General features: G+C 42.2%; 1 protein-coding gene across 1 annotated transcript in view; it reads right to left on the minus strand.

Moving 5' to 3' along the window:
- Positions 1-27,012, minus strand: part of Tpgs2 (tubulin polyglutamylase complex subunit 2) — a 54,630-nt gene that overhangs the window by 4,198 nt on the left and 23,420 nt on the right. Inside the window, exons 2-5 of the mRNA XM_036204397.1 lie at positions 25,624-25,703; positions 10,985-11,072; positions 9,264-9,392; positions 422-535 (exon numbers count right to left, since the gene is read on the minus strand). Of these exons, the coding sequence (XP_036060290.1) occupies positions 422-535; positions 9,264-9,392; positions 10,985-11,072; positions 25,624-25,703 (411 nt within the window). The remainder of the gene's footprint in view (positions 1-421; positions 536-9,263; positions 9,393-10,984; positions 11,073-25,623; positions 25,704-27,012) is intronic.

Here is a 27,012-nt window from a genome sequence, read left to right on the forward strand (position 1 = left end):
GGTGGTGGTTTCTGTTTAGGTGTGCACAGTTTTTCAGTAACTATCATTTAGCCCCCTTTTCTCTTGGTTTTCATTGTGGACACTTGAGGTCATAATTCATGTTCCTATTGCTCTTAACTGGCCTATGAATAAACGTATAAAAGAAAGGTAACATATTTCCTAAATGCTTAACTAATACATGGCCTTGTGACCAGAAGGACTTTTCTCATCCATCCTACTGAATGTCCTCAGTGACTCACACAAGGAGATGGAATATAGAAATTAGCCCTGTGGGGGATGCTCAGAGAACAGAGAGGCTGAGTCTTAGCACAAAGCGACCTGGAAGCATCTCAGAGAGTGTTTTGTTCACTAATGGCTGACAGTCAAGTGCAAGGAAGACCATATCCATACTGTAGGATCATGCTTCAAAAATGATCTTTACCAGGTTTCCCGTGTTTGTAGACGAGGCAAACCTTCCCATTACCATTGCACGAATCCAGCTCAAATATCACACTGCGACTGTCAAAGTGAGGCTTCTCTTGCTGGTCTTCATTGTCTGTAAACCCAGAAATCAGTGGTGACGTTCAGACAAACGTAAGTCAGATACAGCACTATACTACACAGTACTACAGATAACTGCACCAAGATAGAAAAATGGTGAAGGATTCTATACTCTAAATGCCTTGGGATTCATTGACAGGTCAGGCCTTATTACCAAGATAAACTGACAGGCAATCTGGGGGAACATGGTGTTAGGAAAGGACACTGAACTTCTTGAGAATGGAACCATATAAATGCAGAGCAATATGAATGTTAGGGTGCCGATGGAAGCCTCTTCCTTTTCCTGGGTTTACTGAATGAAGAATGGGACCCATGGTCTATGGGGTGGATGAATCATAATTTATTTCCCCCTCTCCTCCACTGATATGCATTCATATTATCATCTTCTGATAATTCCAAAATGTGTGTCAGTTCTAGATTTGTTCTAATTAATCTATTTCCCCCACTAATACTGTATTTTCCTGATTGGTAGCCTCTGATTAGGTGCCAGAAATTGAGCTTTGTTCTTAGACATAGTTAAATTACTTAGAAACAAATTCTTTGGGCTTACTTTTAGGATTTCTCAGGCAGAAGCTGGGTCTGGTGGTATAGCCTATAATACTAGCACTTGGTGGGGTGGAGGCAAGAGGATTAGGATTAGTCAGGGTCCCCCTCAGCTACATAACAAATTCAAGGACAGCCTGGATTACATGAGACCCTCCAGAGAAGAGAACACAGGAAGAAGTTAGGAGGCTCAGTGGGATCGTCCTCTGCCATTACCAGAAGCATAAGGTCAGTGTTTGGACCCTTCACAATAGCCTCAAATATAAATATCTTAGGGTAACTCTAAGCAAGCAAGTGAAAGATTTATATGATAAAACTTCACGTCTCTGAAGAAAGAAATTGGCTAAGTTATCAGACAATGGAAAGATCTCCCATGCTCATGGAATGGTAGAAATAACATAGTAAAAATGGCAATCTTACCCAAAGCAATCTACAAATTCAATGTAATTCGTGCCATCAAAATTCCAACACAATTCTTTATAGGCACTGAAAGGACAATTCTCAACTTCATATGGAAAACCAAAAAACAGAGGATAGCTAAAATAACCTTGTACAATAAAAGAACTGCTGGAGGTAAAAACATCATCCCTGATTTCAAAGTTGTACTACAGAATTATAGTAATAAAAACCACATGGTATTTGCAAAAAAACAGACAGGTTGATCAATGGGCTCTAGTTGAAGATTCAGAAATAAATTCATATACCTATAGACGCCTGATAAAGCATCTTCAACAAATGGTGCTGGTCTAACTGAATGTTGGCACATAGGCGAATGCAAATAGATCCATATTTATCACCCTGTACCAAATTCAAGTCCAAGTGGATCAAAGATCCCAATATAAAACCAGACACACTGAACCTGACAGCAGAAAATGTGGGCAACAGCCTTGAACACATTGGCACAGGAGACAGCTTCCTGAACAGAACATGGATAGCCCAGGCACTAAGATAAACAATTAATAAATAGGATTTCATGAAACCAAAAACCTTATGTAAGGTAAAGGACACCATCAACTGGACAGCCTACAGAATGGGAAAAGATGCTTTTTTTTTTAAACCAGTTCCACATCCCATAGAAGTCTAATATCCAAAATACCTAAAAACCTCAAGAAACTAGATATTCAAAAAAAAAAAAAATCTAATTGTAAATGGGGTACAGATATAAACAGAGAATTCTCAATAGAGAGATGTCAAATGGCTGAGAAACATTTAAAGAAATGTTCAACATCCTTAGCCATCAGGGAAATGCAAATCAAAACTACTTTGAGATTCCATCTCACACCTGTCAGAATGGATAAGATCAACAGCACAAGTGACATCTTAGGCTGTTGAGGATGAGGAGCGTTGCTGGTGGGAGCAGGAGCCTGGACAGTCACTATGGAAATTGATGTGGAGGTCCCTCTGAAAAGTGGGAATCAATGTACTTCAGCATCCAGCTGTACCACTCCTGGGCATACACACAAAAGATGCTCCTACAAAGGTGTCCATCCTACCACAAGGACACTTGCTCAACTTTGTTCATTAGAGCTTTATTCATAATAGCCAGACACTTGAAACAACCTAGATTCTGCTCAATGGAAGAATGGACAAAGAGCTTGTGGTACATTTACACAACGGAGTATTACTCAGCTGTTAAAAAAAATGACACAATGAAACTTTCAGACAAATGGATGTAACTAGAAAAGATCATCCTGAGTGAGCAAACCCAGATTCAGAAAGACAAATGTGGTATGTATTCACTTATAAGTGGATATTAGCTGTTAAGTAAATGATAATCAAGCTACAATCCACAGACCCAGAGAGGTTAGGTAAAGAGATCTATAGGGAAAAGTGTGGATCTCCCTGGGAAGGGGAAATAGAATAGATTCTGAGGGTGGACTGGGGGGTGAGTGGCAATGGGAGCATGAGGTGTGTATGTATGTGTGTGTGTGTGTGTGTGTGTGTGTGTGTGTGTGTGTGTGTGTGTGTGCGTGTGTGTTGGGGGGAATGGAGGGAGAGAGTGTGGAGAGAGGCAGCTGGAAATGGGGGGCATTTTGGGGGTGGTGGGGATACCTAGTGCAGTAAAAACTTCTGACCTTAGTGAAGACTCCTAGTAATAGAGGAGTACTTCAACATCCAGCTATACCACTCCTGGGCATATACACAAAAGATGTTCCTACAAAAGTGTCCATCCTACCACAAGGACACTTGCTCAACTTTGTTCATTACAGTTTTATTCATAATAGCCAGGCAAGGCTTCCATTTGGTTGAGTGGTTGGCCGAGGAGGTCCTGTGGAGATCTCTAAACAACCCAGGCTAGGACAGAGGCCACCCTCTGAAAACTGATAGTGGGGAGGGGGCATTGCCAAGGACACTACCACTCAGCTCATTGAACATAGAGGGGTTGAGCTGGTGTGGGCTTGGAGCTTTCAGCCCAACATTCTAGTCTCTTTGATGTGAGAAGGTAATGTGCAGGCCATGCAAAGAGAAACCTGGACACCAACCCAGCCACCAAGTCCTCCATCTACAGTCTGTTCTCCTTGCAAGGTGTGCTGGGGCAATGGTGGTGCAGGACATGTGGCAGTGGCCAACCATTGTTGGGTTTAACTTGAGGTTCACCCCACGAGAGAGAACACATGCCCTACACTGCCTACATAGCTAGGAACCAGAGACGGGACAGCCCAGAGACCAACATTTGGTGCCTTGTCAGCTGTCATCAGAGAGGCTTCCTCCAGCAGCAGATGGGAGCACGTGCAAAGACCCACAGCCAGATATTATGTAGTGGGGAGGAGAGGGAGAGGGAGAGGGAGAGAGGGAGAGAGAGAAGGATAGAGGGAGAGGGAGAGGGAGAGGGAGAGGGAGAGGGAGAGGGAGAGGGAGGAGTCTAAACTGGAGGCGACCATTGGGTCTGACTCTTTGGAGATCAGGCAACCCTGCAGAAGAGGAGGAGGGAAGATTATAGCAGTCAGCGGGGATGGAGGACACCAGGAGAACATGGCCCACCGAATCAACTAAGCAGGGCTCACAGAAACCGAAATGGCAAGCATGGGGCCTTATGGGTCTGCACCAAGTCCCCTGGGTATGTTATGGCTGTTAGTGTTCTTGTGAGACTCCTAACTCTATCTCTAACTGTATCTCTGACTCTTTTGCCTGCTTCTGATACCTTTTTCCTCCTATTGGGTTGCCTTGTCCAGCCTTCACATGAGGGCTTTCACCTTGTCCTGGCTCCCTGTCATCTCTTAGAGACATGCTCTTTTCTGAAGAGGAAATGGAGGATAAGTGGAACTGGGGAGAGGGGAGGTGGAGAGAGGGAGGCAGGAGAAGTGGAGGGAGGGGAAATTGTAGATGTATTGTTGAGAGATTCTTTTTTTTTTGGTTTTTCGAGACAGGGTTTCTCTGTGTAGTTTTGGTGCCTGTCCTGGATCTTGCTTTGTAGACCAGGCTGGCCTTGATCTCACAGTGATCTGCCTGCCTTTGCCTCCCGAGTGCTGGGATTAAAGGCATGTGCCACCAGCGCCCAGCTGAGAGAGATTCTATTTTTAATAAAAGAAAAGTTAATACAAAAAGGGAAGAACTAGAGAAAGGTTGTCCTCCAGCATCTTGCCAATTCCATTTGCTGACAATCACATCTCTCATTTACCATGTTTATGTGACACCTGAACAGAGAGATGATTCTAGATCACAAGAGAAATGCTAATTTCTACTGTAGAATTAAATGACTTTGTTTTAGAAATTACAAATGTTACAAAATACAGTTATATTAAATAAAATACAAATTTCAGTGAAAAATCTAGGATCTAAATTTATATATATATATGGTATAATTTTAGGGTTTAACCTTTTCTGTGAACTCCTGCTGCTTGAGTCTACAGATGATTCACACTTGAGCTTCACTCCATGTGAAGAGATGTTCTTTCTAGAGCACGCTGTCTCCTTGGGTACAGCATTTGCAGTGCCAACCCAAATAGTGTGTGTGGGTAGGTGGGGCATCTTTCACAGGCCCTGGAATCCATTGTATCCTTTGGCTCAATAATGGGTCACATGTTCAGTTTTTCAGCTGCACACTAACTCTTGTGAATAAGGACGGTGCACCCTGGGCAAAAGCCACTCTTCACTTTAAGTGTTCCCTGGATTCCCTAGCTGCTTCTGGATGTTGCTCTGATGTTTTAGCTCATTGCGTTGGTAGCTCTCAGATGATTTTAGGAAGATGATTTTTAAATCTTGTCCCACTTTGCAGTCTTTGGCAGGAAGGCTGCTCTCAATCACCCATTTGCCATTACCTCAAGATGAAGTATCTTTATCAGTTTAAGTGTGCTCCTAAAAAGCAGGATGCAGGTACATTCTGCTTTTTATTTCAATCTAATAGTATTTTTTTCAAAAGGGAGATTCAATTCAGTATCACTTATTACAATGATTGGTCTATTTCATTTTATTCCATTACATTTCTCATTTTATGTTTTCTTCCTTTTCCTCTTCCATTACTGTGTCAAAGTTGCTGAAGTCACTGTCCACCCCAAGTTAGGTCTAGGAGGTCACAAATGGGCGGGCAGCTCATGCTTGTGTCTGAGGTAAAAACCATCACAAAGGCTTCCTCAATGTCAAAGATGTTCTTTTGCCATTTCATGCATGCTTTATTTGTACACCCTATTCATTTTGCACATACTACATTTTTCTGTATTAAATTTTCTCATAAATTCTGTAAGACTGTAAAAATTCAATAGACAATTTCAATGGCTGTCTCCAGCAATGGGTTAACACCAACTCTGCAGTGGCCTTCAGGCCTGTTTCAAGGAAGCTTATGTGAACTTCATTTTGTGTTAAGCCTCTCCTTTCTGGAACCCTTCTGGGAATACCTGTGGCTCTGTCACAACCACAAGTCAGACTGGAATTTTATTCATTCCCAGATAGTTATTTTCAAGAGCCATTCTTTCTGTTGTTACTTTAGATAGACAAAGAGTTAACTCCTATTTTTCTCTTACATAATTAGAACCATATGACTACTTAGCTAAGAGAGGACTCAGCTAGCCTGTAGGTGAATTCTTAACTCATGGAAACTGTTAATAAACAAAACCAACAATGGATTTCTATAGTTTCCTTCCTTCCTTCCTTCCTTCCTTCCTTCCTTCCTTCCTTCCTTCCTTCCTTCCTTCCTTCCTCCCTCCCCCCCTCCCTCCCTCTCCCTCCCTCCCTCCCTCCCTCCCTCCCTCCCTCTCGGTTTTTCAAGACAGTGTTTCTCTGTGTAGCTTTGCGCCTTTTTTGGAACTCGCTTTGTAGACTAGGCTGGCCTCGAACTCACAGAGATCCGCCTGCCTCTGCTTCCCACGTGCTGGGATTAAAGGCGTGCGCCACCACTGCCCAGCTGATTTCTGTAGTTTCAATCCATTAACTGTGTGGTAATTTGTTAGACAAGAAAACTGATACATCACGGGACTGTTTCCCCCAATAAGGTGTAAGACCTCATTCCTACAACAAAGGAAATCTTTTGCTTTCCCAGCGTGGTCTCCAATCTCCCCTATGAGGAGTGCTGAAACCACCGTGGGAGTGTGTGAGGGCTTCAGCTATAAAGTACCACAAACTCCGTGGCCTAAATGGAATTTCTTGCCTCATAGACTTGGTGGGCACACGTTTGAAATTCAAATACCCAGGGGTTACTCTTTCTGAAGGCTGTGGGGAAGAATCTGTTCCAGGCTGCTCTTCTAGTTTTCAGTTTCTTGCTGGTGTGTGAGTGTGTGAGTGTGTGTGTGTGTGTGTGTGTGTGTGTGTGTGTGTGTGTACATACATGCTCTTGGCTCTCAGAAAAGCCACTCTAACTTTGCCTTTATCTTCAAATGGCACTCTTCCTATGTGTGCCTATCTCCAAATTTCTTTGTATAGGGCTTGCCCTGTTCCAGGATGGTCACATCTTAACCAATTCAAACCCAGCTGGGGAAGGAGGTCACACTGAAGTACTGGAAGCTATGACTTGAAGGTACTTTTTCGGGGGTGGGTTATAAATTAACCTACAAGACTTTAACCTAGCCTCTCTTTATACCTTTAAGTTTAACTAAAGTAGGATAAAAGTTTAAAAGTTATACACCACAGCCCTAGAAACTATGACTTTCTTCTCTAACCCGAGAGGTACACTTACTTTGCATACACAGGACTCTCACCTTTCATTCTTGTTCTCCCCCGGGAACCACTAAGTACTTGTTATTTTTCCTAAAAGCTTGTCATCCTGTCCCCACAAATCAGGGTATACAGCCGCCTTTTCTTTCCGTTCTTTCCCAATATGGATGAGTCCTTGTAAAGGTCAGAAGAATTCAGATTGACGTAGTTTATTAGTGTTTACCCTGAGTGTCTGTGCACCATGCACATGCCCTGGTGTCTGCAGAGTTCAGAAGATGACATCAGATTCCCGAGAACTGAAGTTAAAGTTGCGTGTGAGCTATGGTGTGGGGACTGGGAAGTACATGCAGGCCCCTACAAGAAGAAGTGAGTGCTCTTAAGTGCTGAGCCATCCCCTAGCCCCAGGACGTTTTCCTTGTGTGTATGCCTGTGTGATTTTATGTGCACCGCTTGCATGCAGGTGCCTGTAAGGTCCAGAGGGCATTTGATCCCTGGAACTAGAGTTACAGATGCTTATGAGCTGCCTCATGATGTGGGTGCTGGGAGTCTGGGTACTCTGTAAGAGCATGCTTAACTACCACTGAGGCATTTCTCTAGCCCCAATACATTTTCTTTTACTAGTGTTTACTGAATGCATTTCTTTCGTAGGTCCTATAATGAGACCCAAGTCTAGTTGTTAGACTACTGTAAAATGCATGGACCCAGCAGAAACCAGAAGGCTGAGTGGTTTTTATACCCATAGGTATGTAGGTACTGTGGTTCCTACTCCTTGTTCAAGTCTCTCGTCAAAATATCTTTTCCTGTCTGCCTTACGTCTTCTAACCTCAAGGACTGCAAAAACCTAGCTTGCCTATTTAATTACTTCTTTGCCTTTTAGAGAAGACCTGCCATTCACATATTAAGTCATGTAACCGATCCTCCTACCCAATCCCATAGCTCTCTGAGTGACAGTCTCTTTTTCCAGTACCCATGCCTTAACCAGTCTGTCCCTGACCACTCTGGTATTATTCTTTCTTGATCACCTGGTTATGAGAGAAGCCTTATATGATTATCTTTACAAGGACTTCAGGGAACCTTCAAGACTTTGATACCAGTTGTCTATTTTCCTTTTCTTAATTAATTCCCAATAAATAATTCTGTACAAATCAAATTAGCCCCAAGACTCCCCTGCTTTAATACTGCTCTGGTCAGGGGCTTTTGAGAACACTGTTTTCCTGATAAGAAGGGAGAAATGTTAGATGTTGCCAAGAACCTTTTCCCTAACCTGTCTTCTCTTCTTTCCCCAAAAGCAGAGACTTGAGTCTATAGGTAGAATCTATCTATCTCAACCATGAAGTAAAACACAACACAACACAACACAATACCCCAAGACTGGTGCAGCAGGAAGCCCGAGAGACAGCCTTTCTCAATCAAGCCACACCAGCCTACTCTGCGACTTCGTACGGAAAACTAAGCTGCTACTTCAGAAGATGGTGTAACTGATTCTGCCATAGCAGCTGAACACAGTTCTGACTAAAGAACTCTTGACTTACACGCCACTGCTCTTAGTCTCTTGTAGTATTTGATCTGTAAGCCATTTCATCCTGAAGTGGCAAAGTGATTAGAGGTAGGGATAGAGAGAAAAGCAGCTGAACTTAGACTTCTGTATTTCTTGAATCCTGTTATTTTAGAAATGGTCCCACTATGTAGTTGGCTGAATTCAAATGCATGATTCTCCTGCTACAGCCTTCCAGTACTGACATTGTAAGCCTGTACCATGATGGCTGGCTGTTGAATTGCTGACTGAGGTTTAATCCATCACAGTGATTCACTCAGTAACTATTCATTAAGTGCCTCCACTACGTATCCATTTAGTGCACTAAAACGGGTACAAGAAACAAAATAAAAGACCTGAAATTTCCTTCATGAAATCTGCCTTTGTTGATATTTGATATTTGTCTCCTTCTGCTCCTATCTTACTTCAGAAGCTATGGATGAGAAGCGCTGTAGTTTAGTGGAACATAGTTTGACTCTACAGCACGGTGCCATAGTTCTCAGTGTCATACAAGTGAGACAAGAGCTAATTTCTAACCCAAAGCAAGAGCTCCCCCAGGTACCTTCTTCTTGGTCATCTTCCAGGTCCGCCAGAGTTGGTGCGTTAGGAAGTGAATACATTGAAGACTGGATGAGCTGAGTCAGTTTTGAAATGCCATTAATCACCATGCTTCCCAGTGGAATGATGTGCTCTACGGAAACAAAAAGAATGACAAGTGGTAGCTTAGACAAAGGTGACCACAAATGTTTTTGCTTGGATAACCCAATAAGCCCACAGAGAATGGCTCCATGGCTGAGGAGCCTCACAGAAGGTGCAGAGAAGAGGAACATTCACTATGTACGCCAAAGCACTAGATTTTTATGCAAACAGAGGAACTGGGGGCCAAAGATGATGAGCAGTTCCAACCATGTTTATTATGGTGCCATTGAAAACTTTTTAATGGGATATTCAAAAAGGCTAGATAACTAAAAACCAATTTTCACTCTATTCCTTTGTATTAACCAGAACTAGTTCCTTTTCTTTTCTTTCTTCCCCTTCTCTCCCCTTCCTTTCCCCTTTTCCCCTTCCCTTCCCCCCTTTCCCCTTCCCTTTTCCTTCCTTCCCTCCTTCCTTTTTTGATACAGTGTTTCTCTATGTAGCCTTAGCTGTTCTGGAACTCGCTCTGAAGATGAGGCTGGCCTTGAACTTACATAGATCTACCTGGCTCTGCCTCCTGAGTGCTGGGATAAAAGGCATATGCCACTACTGCCAGGCAAGAACTACAGTTTCTAATGGAGTAGTGACTTTATGTAATCGACCCTTTTTCTTTTTATTACAAGCCTTCATGATGGAAAATCTCTCCTTCTGTCATTTTCTCTTAGTTGATAGAACTTGGCAACTTTCTTGTTTGTTGGGTCTGGTCTTTTGTGAATAGGGTACAACTATTCACATGTAACAAGCTATGCAAATGTTTAAGCATAGATACACAGCTTAGCTAAAAGCCTGCACATAAAGTGTTTGGTGGCATAGGCTGTGGTGACCGATGTAAAGAGGGAAAGAGAAGCTCTGGTTTGAGGGTTAGAGCCTTAAAGTTGCACAATAGTGAGAATAAAGTTGGAAGTTTTGGAGAGTTGTTCAGTTGTTTCAGGGACACTAGGAGGTACTTTGCAGCTCTAGAGGGAGTTCTTAGATGCTTTGTTTGAGCTGGCTGGGTTCTCTGTGTGGTGACTAGTGATTTCCTATAACAAGAAGTCTCAAAACTGAGCTTCTAGATCAGGATAAGCCAGGCTCAAACATGGTTGGAGCAGGTTAAGCACTGATAGCATCAATTAGGGAGGGGAAGGAGGATCACAGCTTCTGGATTTGACACTTGAGACTCACAAAAACAGTATAGATGAAAAAATATCATAATTCTAAGGACCTTCAGAGTTGCCTCATCTAACCTCTCTACCAGGAAAATGTTCTCCAACATCAAGGAGGCTGACTTACTATTGGTGAAGTTATTAAGGCCACTCCTTGTAGTTAAAAGGGAGGTTTATTTTGTGGGGTAACTTACAAATGAAGGGATAGGTTGTAGGGTCTAGCAAAGGTATGGCGCAGTCTGGCGGTGTTCTCTGGAGAACTCTGCTCAGTCTACCTCCTGTGTCCAGCGTCCCCGAACCAAGAGAGCGCGCCCCCTCCTCTCTCTCTTGGGTCTTCCGCTTCCTCCTCTGCCCCGCCTTGTGGGCGTGACCATTACCGAAGCCTCAGTGGGGGTTGGAACTTCCAGGCCAATGCTGGGATGGCTATCCACTACAGACTTACCATCTAGCTTCACACTCCATGTCATGTGAAAACCATTGGTCATCAAATAGAAGTTCCTCACATCTTCAGGCATCACACAATTGTTTTTCTAGAACCACAAATTACTTGGTGTTAGGTGAAGGCTTGGAGAGCAGATGAAGGCAATGTCTCAGAGCTCTGCATACAATGTTAACTTATCTTCTCAATCCTCCAAGTGGGAAGATCGATTATTACCTACCAAATTATGAGACAGGTACTGGGCCAGCAGGCATTACCAGTTTGATTGTGTGTGTGTGTGTGTGTGTGTGTGTGTGTGTGTGTGTGTATCCAGATAAAGCAGACTATGCCATGTTAGCTGGAGAGAGGGCTCAAAGGGAGTAAAAGCTAAGAGGGGACAACAGAATGTAGCAAGAGGATGTTCCAAGTAAAGTGTGACATCCAGAGCAGATTGCCATAAATTTCAGATCCATGCACATGTACTTTCTGAAACAATTTATTGGACAGGAAAACACCTGAAAAGTGTGCTATGCATGTTATTTCCATAGCATTTACTATCGTCAATCTATTTTAATAGTTCTGATAGTTCTTAACAAAAAAATTAGAACAAAAGTATTTCACATGGATAAAAAAGTCACCCAAACTGGTGGTGTGGAGAACAAAGTAATAGGAGCAAACCTTAAATTCTAACTCACTCACACCAATGAAAAGGCCTGATGAGTCTTCTCTACTCAACTCAAATCCCTTTCTGGAACCTTCTCCAGTAACTTCTGACAACACAGTAACAACTATCCAAGCCTTTGGCTTAGGGGACTCTTATAAGACATGATATTGACCACTGTGTACATGCTTTACTTTGGGTCATACTGTCAGTTCTAAGTACTAACTGTGGTGTTCTGCAGCAGGACAATCGGGGTTCATTTTCCAACTCTGCCATTAGTTGAGTGACCTTGGGCACTGCCACTTAAACTGCTAATCTAGGTTCAAGAATAAACTTTAAGGTGAAATCTACAGAACACTAGAGGTTGCAGAAGTGCAACTTGTTGGGAAGAAAGAGGACAGAGAAGTTATGACAACATCTTCAAGAATTTTATGAGAAAACTTAGGCTTACAGGTGATTTTAAGCAGCAATTCTAGGTTATGAAATGGACAATAGTTTTCATTTTAGTGAATTAAGTTTCTAAATTTCCTTTCTGTTCCTTGTCTTTTGTTGTTTGTTGTGTGCATGTGTGTATATTGATTTTTTTTTTTAAACCAGCTACTTCCCAAACACACTTAGGGAGATTCTCAGACTTTATTTCCTAGTTAGTAAATTATCTTGAGCAGGGCTTAATTTTAGTGTCTTCTGCTCATTCCTGGAACTTTCAATGGGACACCTGAAGTTTAGGTGTTGTTAAGATTCTCACTTTTGAGAGAGTTAGCGGAAAATAACTACTGGAAGAAAAAGGTTATCATCAGTACCACACAGCTACAAACCCTTGTGACCTACACAACAGAGACCTGCCTGCAAGATACACTGGTATAACAGTGGCACAAACGTTATGGAAGTGACCATTTTTGATTGGATTTAATGAGATAGAATCTGTATCTGATGCTGCTAAAATGATTAAGAACCCAAGACTAGCTAGGCTATGAGTCTAAGAGAATACCTACTACCTACTCTGCTTAAAGGAACATAGGATGCCAATGACTCCTAATAACAAACAACTATACCCATACATCAGTGCCTTGCTCAATCCACATCAGAGAAGCTTCCCCTTGTAGCAGGTGGGAATCAATAGACACCATAACTGGTCAATGTGTAGAGAGTGAGAGACGAGAGACTTTGTAGCATTCATTCCTAAAGGGGATGTCTTCATCAACGTCCCCCACTCCCAGCCAAAACTCAGGGACCTAAGAAGAATTAGAGGCAAAAAGACTGTATGAACCAGAGATGATAGATGACTCAAAGGAAATAGTGTCTTCAAGATACAATAGGACTGAAGAAGACAAAAACTCAGAGACTGTGGTAGCACACATAAGACCTATTGAGGTTTAAGCCAGACAGTGTCCCAGCACTGAGAGGGGAGAGTAGACATAGGCTCCCATTCCTAAAACCAAGGAGCCATCTGCAATTGATGGTGGCTGGCAAAGGGAAAACCAGTTTTCTCCTATGGAGTCTCACTAGGTTTCTCAACCACACTTTAGGGTAGGCCCCATGCACAAGAGTAGTTAGCCAACACAAAACAAACTCAATAGTATTTTTGTAGACTTTTCATTTCCTAAGTTCTGTCTTGCCATTTGTCTTATCAGTCTTTGGCTTATTTTGGTTTTCATTTTTGTAGGGTTTCTGCTTCTTGTTTTGTTTTTTTTTTGAAAGATGGAAAAAGGAAAAAAATGTAAAGTTGGGTGGGTAGAGAGGTAAGGAGAATCTGGGAGGAACTGGAAAAAAGCTGAACAAAATATATTGTGTGAAAATACATTTTTCAATTAGGAAAAAACAAAAAAACAAAACACATGACTATTTCTATAGCTCTAAGAGGCTAGGACCCACTGGCAGATTTTGACTACTGGTGCCATCTATTGGTAGAGAAATAGAACCTGGAGACTTAGCCTTTTCTTTTTTTTTTTTTTTTGGACCAACACACACACACACACACACACACACACACACACACACACACACACACACACACTATACACATATGTGGGATGACTCATCCCTAACAGGACTGTAGGTCATCTGGCCCAAACAAGTAAAAAAGATACTTTCTGAGAGCCAGCCTGGGTCTGCCTGATGGTCTTAGCAACAGCAGCTGAAACATCTGGAGATGATCTGGCCCAATGAGAGGCAGCCATGTCACAGCAGCAGATGCATATTCATCAGACTTCCCCCCAGGGTGGGGTGGAGGGTATATAAGGCTTGCCTCTTCCTGAATAAACTGAGCTTGTTGTTTCCACATTCTCCTGGAGTCTGTGTGGTTTGACTCTGCATCTACTTGGTCCCCTCCCCCAAAGGGAACAGCAAAGACCCTGCTACATACGTATATGTATATAACACACATATAATACATATATGTGTATATAATATGTACATACATGTGTATACTAATCTATCTATCTATCTATCTATCTATCTATCTATCTATCTATCTATCTAGTGTGTGTGTGTGTGTGTGTGTGTGTGTGTGTGTGTGTGTGTATGTGTCTGGCTCTGTAGCCCTAGCAGCCTTCCAACTCATGATTCCCCTGCTTCAGCTTTCTGAACTGCTGGGATTGCGATGTGCACCGCTCTTCCAGTTATTCTTTTTTTTTTTTTTTCCCCGAGACAGGGTTTCTCTGTGTAGCTTTGTGCCTTTCCTGGAACTCGCTTGGTAGACCAGGCTGGCCTTGAACTCACAGAGATCCGCCTGCCTCTGCCTCCCAAGTGCCGGGATTAAAGGCGTGCGCCACCACTGCCCGACATCTTCCAGCTATTCTTAATAGATAGTCTATGAAGTGCCAGCAGAAAAGGGCTGGTAGGGTCATCTTTAAGTAAGGCTGGAGAATTCCAGTAGTACTAATTACTCATTTGCTAATGTATTAATCTTACCAAGAAAACCATTATTTTATACAAGCAGGTGTGAATGAGTGAGTAAGTGAGTGGGTGAATGAGTGAATGCATGGGTATAAACCTATGTGCCCATGGATACCAGAGGCCAATCTTGGGTGTCATTCTTCAGGTGCTGTCTACCTTTTTGCTTTTTGATACAAGGACTCTTACTGGATTGGGATTACAAGTGCACCCACCACACTTGGCTCCCCCACCCATAGGTTCTGAGTATCAAACACAGGTCCTCATGCTGTGTCGGTACTTTACTGATTGAGCAATACACACCTGCACCAAGTTTTTTTTTAAAAAGAATTATTCAAAATTCATAAAACAGGGACAACTACCAAGATAAAATATTTCAAGTACTAACCTGAGCACATAAATTGTGAAGTAAACCAAATTTCATGGAAAACAGTAACTATCTTTCTCATAAAATGACTGGTGGGTCCTGGCCTGGCCGTGAGGATTGCTTTGCCTCAGGTCTTTCTGTCTCAGGCACCCAAGTCCTGACAGGCCTTCCTACCATAGCTAGCTTTACTCAGTGAAGTTTTTCAAGGCACTATTTTTTAGGTGGCTTATGTGCCCTGGTCAGTGACTCAATTGCTGCTACTTTAGTTTCTCTTTCAGCCAATCTAAAGCTTGCTTTTCCTGGGGTGGGGAGAACAACCTCCCTACTTCAGAGGGCATCCTACCCCAACAAATGCATACTCACTTTTTTTCCTTTTGGTCCCCACCTTTGGAGGTAGAAGATGAGATATTCAGAGCTGCTAGTAGCAAAAGACCATGGGAGTATACAGCAGGTGACAACTAGTGTTCATGTCAGCCTATGAGAACCAAGGGTTCTGTTGGGGGAAACCATCATACAAGGCGTTACGGAATTACTGCCTTTTGAATGAATTGGCTGTTTCTGTTTGCAAACTTCTTGTACAATAACAGCTATGATATCTCCCCATTTACCATGCATTTCCATGTAATGTGTACATGTAAGTAATTTCATGATTATATCTCAGTCTTATGGGCACATGTAATTGTGGATAGTCTGGAAGATGTTTTCTTATTTAACTGTACAATTTTTAGGAATAGAAACATACTAAAATATGTTTCATAATAGGTTTATTGTTCATGCGGAATGTAGACACTTAGAGGTCTTTTTATCTATCCTTAGCCACTGACAAGGCAAAATTGGCTAAACAAAGTGTTCTCGTAGAACTTCACAGAGCAGAATTGCAGGTCCCTGGCCTTGTTGGATCAAAACCCTTCAGAAGAATTACAGCGAACTAGAAGTGATAGTGAGATGTCTGTCCTTGGTATATTTTAGTCCTTCAAGAGATCAATAGCAACTATGTTGCCCTAAGCTTCTTCCATCAGCAACATCCCACTCTGATCCATAAAACAATTAACACTTCGTATTTATTTCTATACCAGTTTTTAATGCAAGACTTTAGGGTCGGTAGACTAATTATGTATAGGTCCTGAAATTCAGGTGATTATCAGAAGGCTGTTAACTGACTAACCATGTCAGATATTATTAATCACAGAAAACAGCACACATAGTTTTGCCTTTTCACTAAATCTCCCATTGGTTTAATTTCTTCCCTTGTAACCCTTGTAGCTATCCCTTTAAGAGACAGCCAGAACTTTTTACAATCTGCAGCTGTTGTCAGTCACCAATTAAGCTGACCAAGTCTTTGCCAAGTGTGACTCTCACCAGAATACTTGTCCCTGAGAGTTGACTTTGTAGTTTTTACTAACAAGTGGTTAATGAATGGATACATATATGCTTGGGGGAGAACAAGGGGAAGAACTAAGAGAACAATGAGAGAACAGGGGAACAAGGGACACAGAGGAGCTAAGTAGGAGAACAGAAAAGAAGTTATGCAGATAGAACTGACTTAGAAGAATAAAGTGAATGGACTGAAGCAAGCTCAGTGTACTTAGATTCATTTTGATATCCCTCAGATTAGTATCCCAGCCACTTGTAGCATCTTCCCTAGGGCTCTGGGAGAAATCTCCTCGGGGCAGGGGCAGGCACCTGAGGGGAATTTGATAAAGAGAAGGAAGGAGAAAGAAGATAATGGGCAGGAAGTAAATGAAAAAGAGGATTAGCTTCAACTGTTTGGGAGGCCCCCAGGCAGTGGGACTGACCAGTCCTTAGTGCATGAGCTGGCTGTTTGTAACCTTGGGGGACACTTTGCTCAGCCTGGAAGGAGGGGACTGGACCTGCCTGGACTGATCCTACCAGGCTGAGCTGAATCCCCAGGGGAGTCCTGGCCCTGGAGGAGATGGGAATGGGGGGTAGGGGAGGGGCGGGAGGAGGGAGGACAGGGCAATCTGTGGCTAATATGTAAAATTAAATTAAATTATAAAATAAAAATAAATAGATAATAATTATTTTTTTAAAAGAGGGGGCATAATGAAGCCTGGAGGGAGGAGCTAAAGAGAAAGTCAAGGAGAGAGAATAACCCTGAAGACCAATAACTCTGAAGTCATACATTTTAGTGCAATACAGGATTGTGTGACAGAGTTCTCCAGTCTCAATATTTTTTCCTCCCTCTGAGCCTACCTACAAATTTCCTTAAGCTACATTAAAAATGGAATTCACTAGAAACTCTACTATTACATCATCAGTTTTGGGAACCAACTGAATTCCTAGAAACTCTTCATTAGAACTGTCTAAACCTCAGGGGAGAAGGAGGAGCAGCTGCCTACTGTCTCTGGCTCACCTGCCTGTCTCTACACAATCCAGTATACTATACCATTCTCTCCACCACTGAAGTACTTTATCTGGGAAGGGCATAGGACGGCAGATACAAAGGGGCAGAGAGTGGATATTAAGTCTGAAGCAGGTGCTTGTCTTTCCTGAGCTGGCAATCTGAGGGCCTGTTGCAAATACAGCCAGATAAAGGGCTGCTCATGAGGCCCACCAAGAAGGGACATGAGGCACTCTGAAGCAATGAGTACAAATACATCTACTTAGAGTCTTCTAGGAGAGGACATTCCTAGTGGAGGGAAAACCTGGGCTATGAAGGTGGAGCCAGAGGAGGTGGTTTGCTGAAGCCTTTTGATGAGTATGGTTTCAGAGTCTGGGGCCAGAGATGAATTTCCTAAGACTCAGAAGAGACATACCTTAATCTGTTTTCCCCCTCAAAGTACACAAGTAAAAATAATCATATAATTTGCCTTATCGGGGGTCAACACATGCACTGCAGAGGCTCTGATAGAGCTCAGCTAAGATTATCTTCAGATCAATAATGCCCTTAGGATGCAGAAGCAGGAGGATTGGCAGGGACATCTTTGAAAAGGCAGCAACTTGGCTTCACAGCTCTTGGGTACTGTACCATCTATCTTAGGACTCCACAAAAACAGCCAGCCTATGATTGCATAGTCCTATATTCTCCTGACTTGTTTGTCTAATTCACTCATTCATCCACCAGTTAATAAGTGTCTATTATGGCATTAGTGCAGGTTGGGCACTAGAAACAGAGGAACAAGCCAAGACAGAGGAGGCTGGGTTATACATGGACTGCTAATACAAACCCACCTTCCTCTTCGTCCTTGACAGAACCCCCATTTAGCGGGAAGAGCACTGTATCCTATTTAACACTTGCTTTTGAAGACTGCTGCAACCCAGGCTGCAGATTTAGAGGTAAACACATGTCTAATGAGGAGGTTTTTGAGCAATCTTTCACTTTCCTGGTCAAAAGTGATAGATAGGGAATCAGCTTTTTCTTCCTGCCTTGGGCTCTAGGTGACAGGTATAATTTAGTAGTTATCTGGCCAGCAAAAGAAAAAGAACACAAGAATTGCAGAGATAGTGGCTTAACATTGTCAGGTCTGATGAAGCAACTTAAACTGCGTAACCACAAGACTTCTTATGTAAAAAATATTCTTCATCTAAGCTACTGTTAGCTTTATACAGAGACAAGTGTACAACAGATGTTGTGGATCTATGATGTGCAAAGAAAACTAGGAAGGGTCCTGAATGGGTGGGGAGGTCAGAAGACAGTGGTGTTTTAGCATCTAAAGATTTATGGGTGAGCAAAATGGCTCACCAGTGGTGTCTGGCAAATTACCCTCTAATTGGAGACACAAACAAACAAACCATCAAGAATGGCTACTTCACTGGGCTTTTGAGGAAGAGTACCATAGTGGGAGAAATGCTGAAGGGCTCAGGGAAACAATGGCCTTCTTGGAGGGAACTAAGAACATAGTTACTATTCCATCTCTAGATCAACCTAAATAGACTGATTTGATAGGGACCGAGTAATAAGAAGAGGCTCATGGTAAACTCTATCCACACCCCAGACACCTAAGGTATCTGCTGCTAAAATAGTTTAGTTCCTAGGCTCAGTTTGGGGAGCTCCTTGATTACCATATGCCACCACACCACAGCAATACCCAGAGAAAGAGTATTGCACAAATTCTACTCTCACCTACCCAGGCTCCTGATGAGTAGCATTACCATGGGATCTTTCCCACCAAGGGTACTGTGAAATAACTAAACAGCTGTTCCAACAGCTTAGGAGATTTTGGTTGTTGACTCTTTGCTCCCAAAATAGCTTGGCAGCCACCCTGAGAAGCTCAGTCTACAAAGGTCTTGGGAAGTAGACAGGAGGTTCCACTCATCTGGGAATTCAGGGTTGGTAGTAGGGAGCAGCTGAGCTGCATTCTTTGAGTGGCTTGGCTCTGTGAAGCCCAGGGAAAAGCCATAGTTGTCCTTCAACAGATAAGAAGCAGCTGAACTCCCCAATCTTGGAAGCTTTGCCTGTTGATGCCTTGAGACATAAAAGGAACACCCTGCTCATCCACTCTTGTTCCTGGGAAACAGCTGGGAAGCCTGTCTGGAGAAGTTGGCCCCAGATACCTGCAGAAGATACCTCTGCAGCTCTTGGACACTAGCAGTCATTGATCTGAGCCCACTGGATGTCCGAGCTTGCAAGAATCTCTCAGATACTAACAATGTATTCCACTGCTGGGTATGCTGGGACAGTTCCCCACCATGTGACCTACAAAAATTGACAGTTACCCCACACCTAGCTTGGTGCACTATGTCTAGAGCTGTACTGAAAGACCTGCATCTGAGGTGTTGTGAGAATTTGGCAACTACTGCAGCAGAGGCCAGGGAATTATGTCTAGATATCACCAACTTCAATTACTGCTGAAGAAATCATATGAACACTGAAGGGCCAACATGTTGCCAAACTCAATGTAATATATTTAGCCAACACTCTAGGACAGATGCTATAAAATCTTTTATTATAAAAGCCATTCTACAAAAATTAGTGCAAAGAACTGACTTGCCAGATGCAAAACAAAACAAAATAAAAAACTCCACCAAAAACAAAAACAAAACCAAAAACCCCCAAAAAACCCAGAACAAAACCAAAAACACCTGACAAAGTGACACATGAAGCATGAAACAAAGCAAAGCAAAATACCTCCAAAGGACACAATGTTCTAGCAACAGATCCCGAAGCAAAGCAAAGCAAAGCAATGCATTACTTAAGAAGGAAGTCAACTGCGTGGTTTTAAAGGAAATTTAGAAAATGATGAAAGATATGAATGAACTGCTGTGGGATGTCTTTCTGTATGCTGTGAATATGTGCTGCTCCCATTGGCTATAAATAATGCTGTTGTGGCCTATGGCAAGGCAGCTTAGAGGTAGGTGGGAAATCAAAGACAGAGAGAGAAGAAAGGCAGAGGCAGAAGAGATGCCAGCTCCTGAAGGAGCAGCAAGATGGCCATGTGGCAATTTATAGGTTAATAGGAAAGGGTTAAGTTGTCAGAGCTAGCTAGCAAGAAGCCTGCCACAGGCCATACAATTGCTAATTAATATAAAAGTCTTTGAATGATTATTTTATAAGTGGCTGGGGGACTGCGGGGCCGGGCAGGACTAGAGAAACTTTCTGACTACAATGAACAAAGAAATGGAAATTACAAGAAAGCAGCAAATAGGAATTCTGAAGCTAAAGAGCTAAATGACACAGTAAGAGTCTCACCAGCAGAACAGATCAAGCAGAAGGAAGATTCCCAAGCTTGAATACGTATCTTTGAAATAATCCCAAGCAAAATTAAAAAGAATGAAAAGAGACTTTAAAATTTATAGGTCACCATCAAGACTGCAAACTATTGCTTTACAGGTATTCAGAAGAAGGGAGAAGCAGAGAAAATGTATACAAGGAAACAATTGCTGAAAATAATTGGCAAGTGGGAATAAATGCAAAATCTCGGTATAGATACTGACACTCCCTCCAGTCTAGGAAGTTCAAAGTCTTGGTAGAGATCCTGATATCCCAGTCTAGGAAGTTCAAAGGCTCTAATGCAGTAGTTTTCAACCTTCCTAATGCTGTGACCCTTTAATACAATTCCTCATGTTGTAGTGACCCCCCAACCATAAAATTATTTCATTGCTAATCATAACTGTAATTTTGCTACTGCTATGAATCATAATATAAGTATTTTTGCCAAAGGGGTTGAGATTCACAGGTTGAGAACAACTGTCCTAATGCATTCCAACAGAAAAAGTGAATAATATGGTATAAGCAAACTATCAAAAGTATAAAAAAAATTAAGAACGGAAACATGATCATTTTTATGGGACTAGAGAAGCACCTACATTAGTAAAGCATACATAGGAATATATATGTCAGAGTGTTTCTAGACAGGATAAACTGAGGCAGGAGACCCATCCTAAATGTGGGGGGCAGTATCCCATAATGTGAGGTCCTGGTGGAGTACAAAGCAGGAAGGGAGAAAGCCCAGCACAGGGAATTCTCTTTTTGTTTCCTGGCCACCATGATACAAGCTACTCTGCTTTGCCATACTGTTCCTGCCATGATTCACTGGAACCTCCAAAACTATAAGACAAACTTCATTTTTTTTTCTCTACTTCAAACTAAAATAAAGCCAGAAGAGTCTAACAACAGTCTTCTTCAGAAATTATACAAATAAAGAGAGAATTGGATATGCTCAGGGTTCTGAAAAAAAAAAATGCCAACAAAGAATATTGCACAGAGCCTTTAAATATTAAGAATTATTAAATCTTCCCAAGTGTGTGTATGTGTGTATATGTGTGTGTGTGTTTATATATTTATCTTAGTTACAGTTTCTATTGCTGTGAAGAGACACTAAAACCACAGCAAGTCTTACAAAGGAAAACATTAAATTGAGGTGGTAGCTTATGGTTCAGAGGTTCAGTCCATTATCATCATGGTGGGGAACATGGCAGTGTGCAGGCAGACATGGCACTGGCTTACAGCTTGACCAGGAAGTTGAATGTGACACTGGGTAAAGCTTAAGCGAAAGACACCACAAAGCCCGCCCCCACAGTGACACACTTCCTCCAACAAGGTCACACCTACTTCCACAATGACACAGTGCCACTCCCTTTAGGATTATGGGGGTGAATTACATTCAACTACCACAATATATGTACCCAGATATTTAATGAAGACAAGACATTTGCTCTAATAGACTAACAGAGTCTAAACTAGCAACAGTCAGGTACTGAAGCAATTTTGTCAACAGATAACTTTTATCAGTGACCAAATCATTCATAAAAATCAACAAAAAAGTTAAGCTATTCTTCAGACTTTATGGACATAACACACACTTATAGTCCATTTCAACCAAAAGCTGCAGAATAACCCTCTTCTTTTTAACACATGGAACATTCTATAAGAAAATTATGATAATCTAAAACATAGTCTCATGAAATTCAAAGAGAATTCTGACTACTGTGGAAGCCCAGAGAGGTTTCCTAGTGAGATCCGAGAGCTTGCTTTACTCAGCAGGGATGCATTGACCACGTGTGTAGTTACCAGGTGTTTGGAAAGGTCTGTACTTGGCTGTGCTGAGGGGGTGGGAATTCTTTGCTCCACCCCTTGGCATTCCTTTAAAAAGCCCTTTAGAAGAGACAGAAGGAGCCAGTGGATAAGGATGCAGGCCCTCCCGAGGCTATCCTATGTTTCTATCGACATGTCTCTCTCCCCTCTATATTTCTATCTAATTTTTTTATTCCTCACTTCTAGAGTATCCTAGGGAAAAAAAGTGGGAGCAGGTCCCCCACAAACCACAATGAAATAAAACTAGGAATCAGTAAGAAGGACTTAAGAAAACACAAATATGTCAGTTAAACAACATTCTCTTCAGAGAAAACTGAATAAATGAAGAAATCAAAGAGAAATGTAAACATTTCTTAAAACAAGTTATCTTAGTTATGAGTTTCTACTGCTGTGAAGAGACACCATGACCACAGCAACTCTTATAAAGGGAAACATTTAATCATGGTGGCTCACTTACAGTTCAGAGGTTTAGTCCATTATCGTCATGATGGGAAGCATAGTGGCATGCAGGCAGACATGGTGCTGGAGAAGGAACTAGGAACTCTTATATCTTGACTCACAGGCAACAGAAAGTGGTCTGAGACACTGGGCAGTATCTTGAGCATATATGAGACCTCAAAGCCTGCCTCCACAGTGACACACTTCCTCCAACAAGGCCCCACCTCCTAACAGTACCACTCCCTTTGGGGGCCATTTTCTTTGAAACCACCACAAAGGATAACAGAAAAATTTAAACATAAAACCTACAAGGTATAGCAAAAGCAATACTAAGAGACGTTTACACCAGTCAGTGCCTACACACACACACACACAAAGAAAAGACTTCAAATACATACCCTAATAATACAACAAAGGAGCGAGAAAAGCCAAGAATAAACCAGAATTGCTAGAGGAAATTTATAACCAAACAAAAAATTAGAACCAGGAGGACACAGAAAGTCTGAATAGACCAATAATGAGTAAGAATTATTAACAATAAAATAATAATAATAATAATAATAATAATAATAATAAATATATTGAGAGTAATAAAATCTCCCAATAAAGAAAACCCAGGACTGTATGGCTTTACCAGAGACCTTACCATATACTTAAGGAAAATTATTATTTCTTTTCAAACTATTTCAATGTATTGAAAAGAGGCAACCCTTCCAAATTCATTTACAAAGCCAATACTACCCTGATACTAAAAACAGACAAGGTGACAGAGTGGTGCTAAGGAACAGCAGTAGAGGAAGACAGGCTGCAGACAGCTAGAGGAAGTGCAAAAAGGGACAATCATTTAGACCAGGGCTTGGTAAACTGAGGCACACAGGCCCTTTACACCTGTCATATCACTTTTTTAAATATACAAATTATTTAATCAGTCATGCACTTGTATGTTGATGGCTGATTTCAATGTCCCCACAGGAAAAATGAGTTGATGTGACGGACAAAGATGCCACAGAGCCTAAGCTATTACTTGTTCCTTGAACAGAAAATACTTCCTGAACCCTAACTTAGACACATTTTCTACATGCTTTGCATGTAAAGGACAGAGGACTAGACAGCTAGAAGGGAAACATACTGAAGGTGTTGTCTATTTAGATGCTAAGGAGACGAACAGGACCCTGTAACAGAGCTGTCAATGCACTGCAGAGGGGAAAGGAGCACTAACCAGAAGAGTCAGAGGTGAGGGGTGAATTCAGGTCTTGTATAATATTCAAAGGACTAGTCTTAATATTATACTTCCTAGGGGCTCAGGAGAGAAACAATGAACAACGAGGATTATTTTCGGGAAAAGAATCTAAGTACACCAAGCTCTTTAGTCCACTTGCTTTAATTCAAGTTTTTAGTCTCTAGCTTTACAGTTATATACCCAAACAATCACAATCCTCCCCTCCAGCCAGGTCCCCAGGCCTGAATTCCTGCAAGGTCATAAAGGCAGGTAAGAGTTCCTCAGGCAGTGGTGGTCAGGCTTTCTTTTACGACCTGAAAAAGGAGTGGTTAAGGAAGGAGGTGAGCTGAGAGCTAGTATCAGTTAGTCTATCAAAAAGGAGATTTATGTGCTGAAATCTACAGTTCTAGGACTGGTTAGGTAAGAAGTTAGGGGTCTACAAAGTTAATAAGGCTGTAAGAAAGGAGGGTCTGAGCTAAACTGTGCAAAGTGATTACTTAAGGTCCACCTGACCAGCAGTGTCTCCTTGTGGAATTTACCTTAAATCAGGAGACTAGCATGTGGTGGTCTGGACTGTTATTTCTGTTAGTCCTTGAATCTGGCTAGGGGAGATATCTGATTCCAGTGTTAAAAGGGGAGAAACGGATGGGCCTGAGGGAAGGAAGTCTTTCTTGAGGTTGTTCTCCATATACCTCGAGTGTATATGTACAAATAGTGATCAGTCCACACTGTTAGCAATTCTTAGGAAAAAAATCAATTGGGAAAGCTACGAAGAAACACATCATTTTCATAACGGAAGATAGCTGATATATAACAAGCCAAATAACACCAAAAGCTCCTTGGAATGTGGCTTTGCCATAACCAGTTAAGTTCTTATAATATACTCCTGTAGCCCGTAGCATGAAGGGGATTGTCACTTGTTATGTAGTAAATGCTTACAATATATTCACAGCAGGAGTGTATGAAGGACTTATCTGCAAGAAAACTCAGGATCTATGGACATAATCTAAGTGAGGTTGAAAAGAAAAGGGGTATTTTGCCAAATTGTTGGGTCTCTGTGAGCCATAGTTCTATCACTAGCACACTACACTGGAGTCTAACCCAAGAACTGTCAGGGACTCTGTAACTATGCAATGTTACCAAGGTGCCTAATAGTAATGTAGCTTTCCTGGCCCTGAGATGCTGTGAAAATTCGGAGGCAGATTCTATCGTTATATACGAACCATGAAAAGTTCTGTTAATGAAAAGCATTTAAGTCTGATAAGTTCCAGAGTAAAACTGGGAAGCATCATCCACAGATCTGGTTAGGATTTTCTGCAATTTCTGTTTCACATGATGAATACTAATAGGCATCTTTTTCTCCCACAGCTGGACTTGTAGTTTTGTTGGGTATAAATACAACTTAAATATCCACTTCTTTCATAGGATTACCAGGGTCAGGGAAGACACTTCACTGGGAAAGTGGAATGGAATAAAAGGCAGTTGTGGCCTAACATACGAATATGTTTCTTGCTCTAATCATTCCTTCCCAGGGACATTTAAATTGACCTTTCTTTGATAGGAGATGAAGATTCCACACAGAAACACTTACTTGTTCCCATGAAGAAATCATATGACGTTCAGCAGGCAGCTTTTCTATTATGCTCACTTCTGTCACACCTGGGGAAGATTCTGAAAGAAGAAAGAATAGTACAAAGTTGGCCGGCTCACACGTTCTGTACTTCAGTTTGGTTAAGTGCTGATTACTGCTCTATGGCTATCTAATCCTTCTGATGAGCATTTATACACCCTGTGAGCAAAGCAAAGGAGGCTAGCTGATCCCTCAAGGGCCCAGTACCATAACCTTGTAGGACACAGCATACCTCAAAGGAAGACCACCACCAAACTGCCTCTACCCTTTACATTCATCTAGTTGAACAAAGTACAGGGATTCTAAACTTTCGGTGATTTCACACTGGATTTCTTGGTAAATGTCCCCACTTATAGTTAAAAGGAATAAGGAATAGCATCTCTTCAAATTTTTGTAAGAAATAAGTCTTATCCAGGCATGGCAGTACATGACTTTAACCTGGCACTCAGGAACCAGAGGCAGGCAAGCAGGTAGGTATCTGTGTTATGCCCAGACCATGACCCTAAAGAGACCACCCAAGACCATGGATGTCCAGAATGCAACAGCAAGGTTTATTTCGTTTACAGGTCTAGACAGGGAACTCATTCCTACACCCAATACAGTGAGGCAGGGAGGAGTTGCTCTTTCTTTGTGTGGCTAGCTATTTAAAGGCAAAAACCATAAGCCCTTCAGGGCATTTGCGCCCGTGTGTGTGTGTGTGTGTGTGTGTGTGTGTGTGTGTGTGTGTGTGTGTGTGTGCGCGCGCGCGCGCGCGCGCGCGCGGGGGGGGGGGGGGGGGGGTTGGGGGTTTTGCAAGGGTGCAACTCAGATTGGTTTATTTTTATCTCTGTTCTCTTTTAATTGGGTGAGGGTATGTACCCTTTGAATTTATTGGTTGGGGGTTACAAATATCGTTTTGGGGCTTGTCCGGGATAAGTTCCAGGCTTTGTCCTTGATCTGCCATGGGGGCTGGCTGGCCTAGCACGTCCTGACTGTGGGGACTGGCTCAGTGGTCCAGGCCCTGGCCTTGAGCTGCCATGGACATAGTGAGGGGTCCCAGACAGTAAACAACTGGCTGAACTTTGAGCAGTCAGGTACACGCAGAAAGGGAGCTACTGCAAGGACTATGTCTTTTGTTCACGGCCCTCCCAGAAACTGCTTGCTCAAGTCTCAGGAAACTGAAATTGAGGCCTGATCTCTGAGAGGAGACTGAGCAGCCTGTTATGGCATCTGCCTGATCCTTTCATCTGTGAGATTGAGACCAATATGGTCTACATAGCAAGTTCCAGGATAGCCAAGACTACAAAGAAAGACCCTGTCTAAAAAAAAAAAAAAACAAACAAACCAAAAACCAAAAACCACCCCCCCCCC

This window comes from Onychomys torridus, chromosome 13, assembly GCF_903995425.1.
Source record: "Onychomys torridus chromosome 13, mOncTor1.1, whole genome shotgun sequence".
Lineage (NCBI taxonomy): Eukaryota > Metazoa > Chordata > Mammalia > Rodentia > Cricetidae > Onychomys > Onychomys torridus.